At 37.2% G+C, this 14,035-nt stretch overlaps 1 protein-coding gene across 21 annotated transcripts in view; it reads right to left on the reverse strand.

Annotated features, from left to right (window-relative positions):
* Window positions 1-14,035, reverse strand: part of PARD3 (par-3 family cell polarity regulator) — a 661,643-nt gene that overhangs the window by 232,619 nt on the left and 414,989 nt on the right. For 12 of the 21 annotated variants that reach the window (XM_042945320.1, XM_042945315.1, XM_042945314.1 and 9 more), the window contains 3 exons: window positions 11,084-11,272; window positions 9,583-9,753; window positions 558-717 (listed from right to left, as the gene is read on the reverse strand). In XM_042945320.1, coding sequence (XP_042801254.1) covers window positions 558-717; window positions 9,583-9,753; window positions 11,084-11,272 — 520 coding nt within the window. The remainder of the gene's footprint in view (window positions 1-557; window positions 718-9,582; window positions 9,754-11,083; window positions 11,273-14,035) is intronic. The other 9 variants (XM_042945325.1, XM_042945323.1, XM_042945317.1 and 6 more) reach the window with 1 other exon arrangement.

Consider the following 14,035-nt stretch of genomic DNA (forward strand, 5'->3'; position numbering starts at 1 on the left):
CAGCACGGTGTCGCATCTAAACAAAGGATGCAAAAAACTAGCTTCCAGATTTTAAAATGAGGGCTTTGAAAAAGTAGAGATGCAATTAAAAAATGGTAACATCCTATTAAGCACATACCAAATAAATGCGAATATTTCATATACATGCAAATGTGTAGATATGTATTTGTTCCTCTCCCTCTAAACAGTGCTGCTGTGGGAAGAGATTCAACTTTTGAATTCTTCTTGCCCCACACTGCTACATTTTGATTTTTTCCTAAAACCTGGCTTCACTTCTTATTTCAAACAAGCTAAAAATATCTTGATCACTGAAAATATTACCATGTGACCCCTTTCTCCCCCCCCCCCCCCCCCCCCCACGTTACAGGATCTAAAATTCACTTAACAAAATCAATGTATTGATTTACTCTCTTCACATTAACACTTCCTGGATGATTATAATGAACCTACTCTTTTTCCTCTTGAAAACATGGGCCTCCTTTACATTAATATTACATTAATAACCTCCCAGTGAACCAGGAAAGCATAAAAACAAGTTGTGATAAACAGAATTTTACCTGACTCACCCATTATCCTACTGAGTGCAGCATTTCTCGTGGGTGATTCATCGAGCCCCTCAATCCCACTGTAGAGGGAATGGGAGATTCTTCGTTCTCGATCATCCAATACTGTTTCAATGGGCAGCTCAGGTCCAGAGGGGCTCCCAGGTGACTTCAGCTATAGAGAAAAGGGGGCAAGGGAAAATCAGTACTGGAGGCCCATTAGCAGCATGGGGGAATTATAACAACTTGCCCAAGGCCTGTATCCAACTGGGTACCAAATGAACTAGAACTTTTCACCCTGTACCAAAATAATTTGTGATGACAGCTCTGCCTAATGACCAACTTTCCGTGCCACTTTACACTGTGCCTCCCATGAAGTTCTGTCAGACTGCAGCCATTGGAGGAAAAATATGTATATTAAAAGCTTTTTTTTATAACTTATTTTGCTGCTTATTTTTTCAATTTGACTGTTAGTATCGGTTGAAGTCAATTTAAGTTATGGTTTAATTCAGAATTCTTTATGAGATGTTGCTCTGCACAAAGGATGCTTTATCAGAATGGAAGCTGGAACTCAGCTACATGTTTTAGACCTATGGTAGGTAAATACACCTAACAATTAGCACACATCTCTGCGTGTGCTGCAAGAATTATTGCCTACTCTACGAGACCTCAAGACCACTTGTGAGCTTGGGTGTCTTGAACAATTCGATGAGCCTATATTTCTTTGGCTAGAAATTCAGGAAAAAAAATCATTCTATTCTCTTACTATAATCTTAAATATAAGGTAGTAAGTAACTGAAAAAAAAACACTTTAACAGCAGACAAACAATATAGAAGTAGGGATCGAATATTCTAATGAAGCAAAGATGTTTATGTCACAAACACAGACTAAGCAAAGAATATAGGTCAATTTTTATCACCACGAATGAAAACAGTATGTGGCATTCTTTAAAACAGCTGTGCCTCCAAGTCAGATTCTTCACAAAAATAATATGAATAAGGAACCTATGTTCATAAGGCCTTGAAACAAATCTGCTTCGAGGAAGAACAAAGCACACTTAACTGCAGTCGTCCAAATGTGGGCTCTGGGGTTAACCCCGTGGACTAATATCGCGTGACGCTTGGTGTTGGCTTGCAGCCAGAGACAAAGAGGGCTTGGCGGGAGGGTTCTGGGGGGAGCAGCACAACACGGCAAAGTGGGAGAGAGTTTGCACATTCCAAACAGATGAAACCACAGCCGTTGCGGTTCCTTCATCTGAACAAATTATTATTTCTGTTAGAAGCTATCATCTGTTTAATATAAATGAGATATTTAATGAAGTTCCGAATTGTAGACTTATCTCTCCCAGTTTGATAAGCACTGGGGAGATTTAATGCATTGAAGGGTCAACACAATTACAATTGGAGGCACGTCAAACTGCAGGAGCATAATCAACTCGCAGCGCTAGTGAATTAGACTCAATAAGGTTTAAATTGTGAAATGAGGATTTGTTTTATTAGTTTCTTTTTTTTTTTAAATTGCAGATTACAACTGACAGCTTTACAGAAAAGTAAATTAAGTATTCAAGGTCTCTGATGTAAAAAAACAAAAGAACATTTTCTGAAAGAATACTGTGCTTAAATTCCAAGGTACTTTGGGAGGTAAAAACAAAAACAAAAGCCGATACCCTATGCCTTTAAGAACAAGTATGTTTGAAAATTTTAAATGAGCACATATATTAAAGAGACTTGCTATACAAGTCTCTCTACAAGACCTGTTTGCTGTATAATTTATTTGATCATAAGACAAACAACATATCCTAACATTTGCTTAACAGATGCATTTCATTGAACCATACAACTGCAATCTTCTAGATGGTAAAATTCTTGTACAGCCATTCATGAGTAATCCCTAAATAATCTAAGAGGCTATTTTAGAATTTTAGGAAATCAAATAAAAATTCCATTTAGAAAATAGCACATGCAAGCTTTCTAGAAAAAAAAACCAGTAAGGTGCCTGTTCAGAAAGAACTTCACACTTGAACATTTCATGGGAAAGAGTCTTCATGTCCCCTACCTCCCTAACCATGTCTAATTTACATCTAAAAAGACAGATTTAAATGAAGACATCAATAGCCTACTACATAAATATTTAACAGAGGATACAATGCCTTTTAATTTCTTTAAAAAAAAAAGCCTGATTGGGGAGCACAGTTTTGTTTTAAATCTTCTGATGATTTTGTTGTTGTTGTAGGAAAGCCAGTTTAAGAACGAGAAACATGCCACTGTGGCACTATGGCAGCACAAACAGGCAGGGCCGCCTTCAGTCCTGAAGAATGGCCCAGAATGGCCTACAATCTGGGCCTCTCCCAGGCCCTGCAAGTCTCCTTACGTAAAAACCTTATCCAAATTAAACTTCATCAGAAGAAGAAAGGCAAATAAAAGATCTGCAATTTTCACTTTGTAACTTGTTCAAAGTGCAAAAATGTTCTTCAGTCCAACTTCAGTGCCGAGTAGGGGTAGTTGTGCTGGACCCCCTCAGCTCCATCTCTAGAAACACAGGAAAGCCTTTCCACCCCTTAAAGAAAAATTAGCTCTTGGTTGTAGTAAGATAACTCATATTGGGTAGGAGTGGATATGGATACAGTCATTCTCTAAAGTAATACAGACATGTCTATCACAGGTCAAAAAACAGTTTACACTCCCTGTCCTGGACATTTGTTTCACTTTGTGGTCATTGTCCTCACAAAATAAAAAGCTAAGTGAATAATAAAGATTCATGTGAATCAATATTTATCATAACTTCATTTACAAACGTATAAAATTAGGAATTACCCCAATACTGAAAAACAATGTAAATGTAATACTCTCTTAGATAAGATACCCAAACAATGATATATTGCTTTTATAATCAGAAAATACAAATGCTATTTAATAACAAAGAAACTGGATATCGTCCAATGAATATGCTTTTCATTATATACTTGGACTACCTTTCTGAGGAATAGTTAAAATCCTGGCTTCTTTTAAAAAGCTAATATAATTTCTGTGGGGGTTAGTAAATTCTCACATTCATGTAGGTAAGCATTAATGGGTCAAATGAGGTCTTTCACATAAAGAAAATGTATCCCACCATCTTGACTATAAGCCTTGAAAACCTGGCATAGATATGGCCCTAATCTTCTACATCAAACTTCAGACTGAGTTCTAGTTAACAATCTGCATACTCTTATTATTCAATATTTCAGTATTTATGGGCTTATTCTATTTTATCCCCAACACCTGGCACAGAGCAGGTACTGGGTAAATAACTGGGCGAATAAATTCATTTCCAAGTAAACGACTCAGATTTTCCTCAAAATGGTTTGGAGATTTATACATGTGAAGCCACGTGGAAGCAAGCCTAAAGCTGAGGGCACAGTACAATGTTGTAATACAGCAATTGAGCCTAGATTACAATTCTGTGTTGTGGAAAGTACTAACATCTGAAGGACAGGTAAACACAAAACAATGAATAAAAGGGCAGGCTTGGGTTTTGGAGAAGAGTGGCCAGTTTAGGCTCTGCTATCAATCAGGACAGCATTTCAGCTCCTCTGTACTCTGCTCTGCCGTGTGGGCAACAGCAAGGATCAGGGCGGTAATGTAAATTCCCCCAAGTCATTCTGCCTGTAAGCAGCACACCCAGAATGTAAGGGAAGGTCTGAGGCTAAAGCCCATGCTTTATTGTATGCTGCCTCTTAACACAACCGGAATACAAAGTGCCTGAACAACACAATCACAATCAATTAGGCCCACTCACATGCATAAGATGAATGGGCACCCTGCTTCTAAATTACTTTGCCACTACCTTGGCCTTGCAGCCATTAAGCAAATCGTTTGACCTTTCTGCATTTATTTCTTAATATATAAAGTGAAGAGAGCCATAAATGATACCTTAGGCCCCTTCCTATTTTAATATAGCTTTCTAATTCTAAGAGGATTAAATGTACAGAGAGAACTCATTTTAAAGTAGTCCTTGATGACTAGATCCTTCAGCCTGGGGTGTAAGACAAAGCTCACCTGGTCCCATTCTCAACAAGTACTAAGGCAAGGCTTTGTATGAAATCACGTCTAACACCAATATAATGAGATGACTGTAAGCTATGTTAGACTGCAGTAATTTCTAAAATATTAATTTCCTTGGGACATCTACAATCAGCATAAGTCTCACACACAGGTTACTTTCAATCCTCAAGGGATGATGTCAGGTATTTACTCCCATATCTCCTTCTAGGTCCTCAACAAATGTGTCCTTTGTGATGATACCCAGTGTTTCTGCCTCTTGCTTTATGTATTTTTTTTCCAGTGGAAAGAATGTCAGGACTTACAAAATTTGTCTCCAAAAAAGTCAATCCACCAATCAGGAGCACAAAACAAGGGAAAGCCATTTTTCTCTTTTTTCCTAAAGAAACAATTATTGCTTATGAGATGTTTTAAATGTACTTAAGTAAGAACATTAGATCCAAGGAAAGCAAAGAAAATTCAGAATCACTGCCAAAATATTAATTTGGTTACCATGCCTGATGTTTTCTTTTTTTTTTATTTAGAACTTCAGTCTTTAATATTAACTAAGTTATTTCTTCTTTTTTCCTATTCTATTCTATTCTACTCTATTCTATTCTATTCTAATTTTAGACACAGAGAGAGAGTATGAGCAGGAGAGGGGCAGAGGCAGGGGGAAAATCTCAAGCAGCCTCTACTTTTCAGTGTGGAGTCCAATGCAGGGCTTGATGACCTGAGCTGAAATCAAGTCAGATGCTCAACCAGCTGAGCCCCCAGACACCCCTGTTAGCTCTTCTCAAAACACAAGACTCTCCAGGATTATTTCCCTTATCATTCAGTTCATGCTTATTAGGTGTCTGCTCTAGGTTGTACCTCAGTGATGGAGAGATAGAAACATGACAGATGGACAACATCTTGGACATCTCAGAATTTACAGGCCTCATGAAAGAAAACCAAAAAGGAAACTATGACAGCGTAAATGCTGCTAGATGGAGGTAAGTACTCACACCCCGGAAACACCCCGGTGAGAGAAACTACAATCTAAAGGCTGTCTTTGTGAGGACAAGGAGCAGAATGGGCTCATGGGGAAAACTTGGAGGTGAGAGAGTATCTCATGTGTCTAAGAAAGTGCAAGGAGTGCTGAGTAGCTCAAGCAGACTGCACAGGAAGTTTCCACATGTCCCAGTGGGCTGTGTGATGGAGACTGGCATCTGTCCTGGACAGGCTGAAAACGTCCCGAAGGGATATCAGATGAAAGGGACATGAGCAATTTGTTTTGCGAAAAAACCTGCCTTACTGCAGTGTGGAGAATGGACCAAGGAAGAAATCCTTGTAGAGGCTTTGGCACTGACCCCAGCAAGACCATGGGCCTAGAGTGGGGCAATAGCAGAGCGGCTGCAGAAGAGTGGGTCGAGGAGAGAGAGGTTCTGAAAACAGAGGCGATAGAGACAGGAAAGGCATTTGAGAGGTGAAGAGTGATCCCCCTTCTCCATCTTCTATAACTGAAAGAGCAGTGGTGTGGTTTATAGGGTGGGGGGAGGCAAGACAAGATAGAGGAAGCCAGCAGCGTTGGGGGCTGGTGAATGAGGTGCCTGAGCAACAAACCAGCAAGTATCTCCATGGGCAGTTAGACAGAGGGATCTGGAACTGGAACAGAATTCTGAGCTGGGGACAGGGTTATGGGAACCACAATAGCATCACTGGTACCTGAAGATGTCCCAGGGAGCATGTGTGGAATAAGAAACAGCCCAGGGAAAGCTTTGAGAAGTACTAACAATAAAAGAACAGGCAGAAATAAATGAACCTCAAAGGAGAGAGAAGAGCCAGAGGGAAGGAGGAGAAAAATGGGGAGAGGAGGTTAAGAAAAGATTCAAGATGGGTGGTGTTCCAAGATTCCTGAAAGGCTGAGCAAAAGAGACTGAGAAATCTCTTCCCAAGAACATCTCCAAGTGTGCTGTTCAGTGAAATTCAGGCGAAGATGATACCTAGAGTGGAGAGTTGACAAATAATTTTTGAATAAAAATATTAAGATAATATATGACACTTCCTTCATACAAGAAAAGGGCAAGGAAAGATGTAACAATGTACAATTTTCTTTTGCAAATTCTCATCTTCTCTGGCTTGAAATTAAGTATGCAAACCCTTGATTTAAAGATGAGTTAGTAAAATATAATTTTGTGATGTTGTCAAAGACCGGACTCTGTGGCTGACTAATAGACCCAGAAGGACAGAACTCAAAGCACATTATTTTGGCTTGAGGTTCATTCATGACAAGATACCGTATGCTTATATCAATATTTACTGTAACACAATTTACACATATTCTCTTGTAATTCAGAGAGATGTTTTTCCAAAGGTAATATATAAGTACAACAGCAGCAAAATCATGTCTTATGCCTTATGGGAAGCTGAACTGAGCTCTTCTGTCTTCATATAATTCTTTAGTTAAATCCTGTCAGTACAAAAGGCTTCTCGGTAGTATTACAAAGAAAGCACAGCACTCATGATAAGATTTTTTTTGATATAATTGTTTTATAAGCTTATACCCTCCTAAGAAATAGTAATAACCAGCAATGTATGAAAATGATACCATAAGGAATATTGAATATTAAAGTCTATTACTATCTATTGCAGCTGTTCCCTTACTTAAATCATTTCATTCACATAAATTCATATGCAGAAGTGAATGAGACACAGAAATATTTCAGCGGGATTCCAATTTCATGTGTCTTACAGGACAACAGGGAATAAAATCAGTGCTTTTATCAAAACATTTTCAGGCTGGTACAGGTTTGCTCTGCTACTGCTTGGGGAACAACGAGGAACCATCTGAATCAGGGGAAAGCATGTCCAGATTCAGAATGCTGGTCTTCAGTGATATGCATATGTTTTCAGTGTCCCTAGAACATCCAATGTTTATCTGTCAGGGAAAACTTTGAGAAGGTGTTACAAATTCTAATTTATTTTAAGAGGGACTGAAAATATGATATATTCTGCAGCAGAATTTAAGTTCTAGGAGAGAAGGAGCATGATCTGTTTTTAATCACTGCCATATGCCAGCGATCTAACACACTTCCTGTATATAGTAGATTAGTAGATGCTCAATAAATGTCTGCCGGAGAATACTTGTCCTGTGAATGTGAAGTCCTTCAGGTTTAGAAAAAGACCTAATAAAGAGCAGTATACTTGTGAACTTACTGTGGAGACTTTTCATTTAGCACTTCAAAGGATCTGCATTTTATTTTTTTAATGTCTATTTATTTATTTTGAGACAGAGAGAGAGAGAGAGTGAGGGAGGGAAGAGGAGGGACAGAGAGAGAGGGAGTTCAAACCCACAAACCATGTTATCATGATCTGAGCAAAATCCAGAGTCGAACACTTAACAGCTGAGCCACCCAGGTGCACCTATAGGACTTATATTTAAAAAAATCATTTAATAATTTTTGAGACAAAATAATAAATTTTGGCATCAAATACAAACTCTACGTCTCAGGAAAACCATTCCAGTAGGCTACTCTGAGGGATTAGCATTTATATTTATATTATGAAGTGAATTTTATCTTATGAAAGTGAATTTTTAGCTTATGAAAGTGAATTTTAAGTTAAGGTTCAGTGTTCCCTTGTTACGGAAATTAACTCATTATTGTTAACAAATTCTCCATTTGAAAAATAAAAACAATAAAGAAATAATAGTCAATTACCTTTCCAAAACTGGTCACCTCAACACTGAGTACTCAACTTTCATTGCAAAATAGGAATATATTACAGGATGGCATGAGTGGTCAAGCAATCTGAATAGTTCCACTTTATACATATAACATAGATTTTAAAATTAAGAAAAACACTTAAACCATTTAGATATAATTTTCAGTTTATATGATTTCCTAGGCACTTCCTTTTAGTTGATTTAAAAATGTAGGAAGTTGACACGGCTCCTGGGTGGCTCAGTCGGTTAAGCATCAGACTTCAGCTCAGGTCATGATCTCACTATTTGTGGGTTCGAAAATCCCCTCATCAGGCTCTGTGCTGACAGCTCGGAGCCTGGAGCCTGCTTCAGATTCTGTGTCTCCCCCCACCCACCCCCCTCTTGTCTCTCTCTCTCTAAAATAAAGAGACATTAAAAAAAATTATTTTTTAATGTGGGGAGTTGAGCATTGATTAAAAACAAAAACAAACTCTACTTTTTTTTAACAAGCTTTGCTCTATAAATTCTCAGCTCCCACCTATTTCCTATGGATGGCACATAAATTATAACAGAACTATAAACTTTTTTTAGGTTTAATATAATCACATAAATATATAATTCCTGTTAAATTGTCAAATGCCCCATTATGCAAGAAAGTATGTTTCTGCTTAGCAAGTTTTTACAATTTGGGAAAACATGATCATAACCTTCAAGAGGATATTCTTCCTACTCGTTCCTAACTACATACCTGCTACATGTATTCAGAGCCAGCCATGGCACTGTGCAATAGATATCACTGAAAAAGCATGCAGTCAAGGGGAAAATATTCAACCCTTTAGTAAAGGAGAAAGGAGACACAGGAGAATAGGAGGGGAGACTTAACATTTTTGACAAGGTCACAAGAGAAACAGACTCTCCCCTTTCAGGGGCTTTGAAAGAAGCATCCCACTTTGATAAGTCAAATGAACAAGCCATTATTTCATTGTTTCTCTCTCCTAGGAACAACACTACTGAACAGAAGAGAAACTGTTGGCTCCCAACAGGAAGGTATGGTCATTTTCAAAAAGAGAACCAGCTGAAGGTGCTTTTAAGATCCCAGTGTTATTTGTTGAGCTGGAGACAGAAATACTAGTGCACACTTAGGGATATTTTGATCACATATTTAAGAGAACAAATCATAGTCCACAGACAATGCAATAAAGAGAGCAAAGATAATTTATAATGTTTTGAAGCAAAGTCCCAGATCCTGCCATTCTTTGTCCAATATTAGGACAAAAACTTAGTCTTATTACAATTTCAAATGCTAGAGTCTTCTTTTTATTTTTTATACTTTACCTCATTGCACTTGCTTATTCGCCTTGCAACAATGAGCTGGATCATTCCTCGCTTGTTCCCTTCAGTGGACATAGACCTTCGGAGGGTTTCCATGGCATCTTGGTTTGTCTTGCCCAACAGGGATTCTCCATTCACTGCTATCAGTTGATCATTCACCCGAAGCCTTCCATCCTGGGAAGAAAACAGGTAGAAATAAGTGCTATTAAATACACTGTTATAAAAGAAGTTGCTTTCTCTTTAGTTAAAAATAAATAAATAAATACATAAATACAAGGGGGACAAAAAGAGGCTTTAATCCTAATGGATTATGCCCAATTGAACACGAGCACAATAATGTCTAAGCAGCCACTGCAGCCTGTGTCTATTTCAATCATTTATACATTTGTAAACCAAGTCATTATCATAATCTGTTTACCAAAATAGCATACTAATTTAAAGGACACAAAGTGATTACTTTCTTGCTTCCAGAGACACCCATAGAGGTTATTTACAACCCAAGACAAGAAAAAGCTCAAGGCTGTTACACAATTGCAGAGAGGTGCCCCCTTAACAAATAGCCAGGAAACTTTCTCCAGACTGGGGAATAGTCTAGGTGATCCATAGTCAGGGAAGGGGAAGATGAGCTTTACTGCAGGGCAGCTCTGTGCCAGAACCTCCTCTAAGTCTTTGCACAGATTATCTTCTTTCAACTATAAGGGCTATGGGTTGTAAATTCTGTGAGACCAAAAATGGGGACTTGAAGCTATGATTTCATCCCCAAATGAGAGACCACCAAGATTTCTATTAGTTTGATCATGCATGGGCTACTATGAAGAAAGCAAAAGACACTTGGTAAGTGTTACAGGGTATCTGAATATGCTGCTCCAAAACACACCATTTTGGCATAAGGACTATTTTGAGCTGAAGGCAACTGAAAAATGGCAGATGGAGAAGGAGCTCTCTGTTCTTCCCTTCTCTGGCTAAGTGCAGGGCATAGAGTTCCTCTTAGGAAGATGTCTCCTTTCCTCTCTCAAACCAGTAAAAAAATGACCCTCATCATGAGAGACACAGAGAGCACTGAGATTAGTCAGCCTACAAAACAGACCGTACAAAATAAACCTTATCTTCCACTAGTTTCTGCCATATATTTACCGTCCTACAATTTACCACCCCAAAGCCCCAACCCCCTTTTCCTCGTCCAATCACGGCTCCACAATCCATTGCCCTTTGCTAAAATGGTATCTAAGTTTCTGAGTCTAACCACTTCTTTAGGTTTTCTCTTTTCTGTAGAACCCCTGTATGTGGAAAATTTTAAATATTAACATCAATAAAATTTGTGAACATGTTCTGTTCATCTGTCTTTTGCCAGGTGAATTCACAGGCCATAGATAAAGAACACAAGAGGGTAGAGGAACAAGTAATCCGCCCCCACACTGTGTATATGTTTCCAAGATAGGAATAGGGTTGTACTTAAATATTTTTGTTAATGCGCATAAGCTGGGTAAAGTTAACATTTGCTTACTTTAGATGCTGCTCCTCCATTAATAATGGACTTGACGAAGATTCCCAAATCTGCATGGTTCTCTTTGGACCGGTTACCTTTGACACTGACACCAAGACCCGCTGATCCTGAATCATTAAGTGGAACTTCAAACGTCAGAAATTCCCTGGTGCCATCAGGTGTGAGAACAATATCCTCATCTTCTGCTTTCTAGTAGGAAACAAAATTGCACAGCACGTTATATTCCAATGTTCCTTTCTCATAGCTATTTTTAAAAACTGCTAATGAGCAGTCTGTAATCCTCACACACAGTATTTCCACCAAAGTTCCGTGACAAGATCCATGATAACTGCATCTGCACCCCCTCCAGATGATTCCTGGAACCAGCTGTTAATATTTTCATGTGGCACTTGTTTCAATATTGAAACAAACTCAAACCAGATTCTGAGAAAAGTAGGGAAAAATACAGCTGAAGACTGAAGACATGTAGACTCATAGAATTTGGGATTTTTTTTTTTTTTTTTTTTTTTGGTCTGTTTATATATCCTAAACCACAAAAGTAAAACAGTTAACAGCAGGAATCAAAATAAATAAATACAACTCATTTGTCCTTTTATTCACCAGGAATTTCTGATGTTATTAACAGTTTAATGTTCACTAATGGTATATCATTTTATTCGCAAATAATAAGTTCCGATGATACAAAGTCAGCAGAAAAAGGTATTCATTTTCAGAGAGCCACTAGAGAGCTTTAACCTTCAATATCCGTGAGATAGAAACAACATTAGAGAAAAGCTTTCCACAATACCGTACCATACATAATACAGCTGGGGGATAATATCCAAGCAATCCAGCTTAATTAATTAGTTGCATATGCAAGCTTTGATTTCATAACTGTAGTTATCACTGAATAAGAAGGCTGTTTCAGAACACAACACATTGAAGACACACCGACTCCTGCCCATTTCCCTAAAGCAGCAAGGAGAAACTAAAGCTAGAGTATAACCTGATGAGCCGCAGACAGACAGCATGTTCGGTCATCAAAATACTTGTACACACCAGGGACGGAGCAGTCTGTCTTCTGACTTCTCCAAAGTAACCCCACCCATGACCAAGACTTTAACCTCTTATATCTCTACACTGGTCATCTTCAAATCGGTAAGGACAGAATTCTTTCTCAAAGTTAGTATTTCCAACCACATAACAGCTACGTGGCACAGAGCCTTCAAATCACAACGAAATGCCTCAGCTAGTCCTAAAACACATTCTTGCTCTTCTTTTTCTAATTTTGAAATATTTCTCCACCATGCACCTAGTCACTCAAACTGGAATGATCAAATTATAATTGAAAACTGGTTAAACATCTAATGGTACGTAATTAGGCTAGACTATCTAATGAATCCTTTAAAGTGTGCTTTTAAAAATGGCTCAGTCACACATGTGAAAGTAACCTATTGCAGAGCAATGGGGGTAGACTTCAACTTTTTTTCTGGGTCCCAAAATTTTTTTTAATTTTTCTAATAACAATCAAAATTAACAATAATTTTTTTTAATTTGGAGATTTAACATCTCCACCAGATGTAATACTCTTTGTAAGTATAGCATTTATCGATAAAAGATTATTTTTTAGATTAGCATAATCCAAATGATATGTTTTTTTTTAATCTCCAAATCCATAATAATGTGATTTGTAAAGTAACATTTCTAACTTACTAATATCCAGTGTTAGCATTTTATAGTAAGGCATTCTTTGTGCCATCTTTGCAAAAGACAACCTCATAGTTGCCAGGACAAGGTATGTTTCAAAAAAAATAAAATAAAATTACAAATATGTTAAAAACAGGAAAACTATAAAAAATGCAAAATAAAAACAACTTGAAAAGATACGGGCCATTGCTATGTTTACTATATACAAAGAAAATACATTTCAGTGTCAAAGTCAAAATCAAACCTAAGCCTGCTCATTATAAAATTGTTCATATTTAGACTATTTCCAGAGAATAATCAAATAAAACCAATGTATTGGGGAGAAAAAATATATCAAATACTCATATCAAAATATTGATGTCATAGTATTCAGATGGTTCAAAGCAACTAAAAAGTACTAAGAAATGACTTTGTGTGAATTCATACAGCTATCTCAATATAAAATCTGTTATAAAAACAATGTATAAATAAATGTTGATGTCTGAAATACAAAATACTATCAAAACACAGCATAGCCTCCTTCAGAATTACTTCAAATTCAGAAGTATTTAAAGGCAAAACATACTTTCTGAATCAGAACCAGTATTTATATTCCTGGAAAAGTTGCATTTAAAAAGACCTAAAAACCAAAGATAGTCCTTAGCTGGGCACATTTAGGTCTGATCATTGAGTACATCTGTTTGCCTCAAGTCTGGAAGGTTCTTAATTGTCATTTACTGATTTAGATCTTCAGTTTGGCTTTTTAATGTTTACTGATTTTTACATTTCCATAATGTTTTACTAAGGCTTAAAATTCTCATTTATTTTTCTACTTGAAAAATCAAGATAAGGAGCTGACTGAATATATGAAGAAAAATTTTAATCAAGGTGGAATCATTTCCTGACATGCCCTACTCTGAACCTGTCTTAAAGGAGACTATTTTCTCCACGGGAAAGTTTCATTTATTATGAAAACTGCAGGATGGGAATAATATTCTTTTTCAGCTTTCTTATCAAGTGTTAAGTCATTATTATCATTAAAACATTTAAGTGAGAGATTGTACTTTCCTTTGATATTTCATTATTAATCCATTTGGCTCTTGACATAAGACTGGAATTAATGCCAGCGTTTAGAACTTAATTTTCTGGCAGCAAATGTTTTAAAAAAATTTTGCTCTTCAAAAACCATTTTAAATGCCACTATATTATAGAGAACTTTTTTTAACGAAGTTTTCTAATATGGAGATCTCCTCATTCTGATACAAAGGAGAAACTAATTTTCTATCA

The sequence above is a fragment of the Panthera leo genome, chromosome B4 (assembly GCF_018350215.1).
Source record: "Panthera leo isolate Ple1 chromosome B4, P.leo_Ple1_pat1.1, whole genome shotgun sequence".
Classification (NCBI taxonomy): Eukaryota; Metazoa; Chordata; class Mammalia; order Carnivora; family Felidae; genus Panthera; species Panthera leo.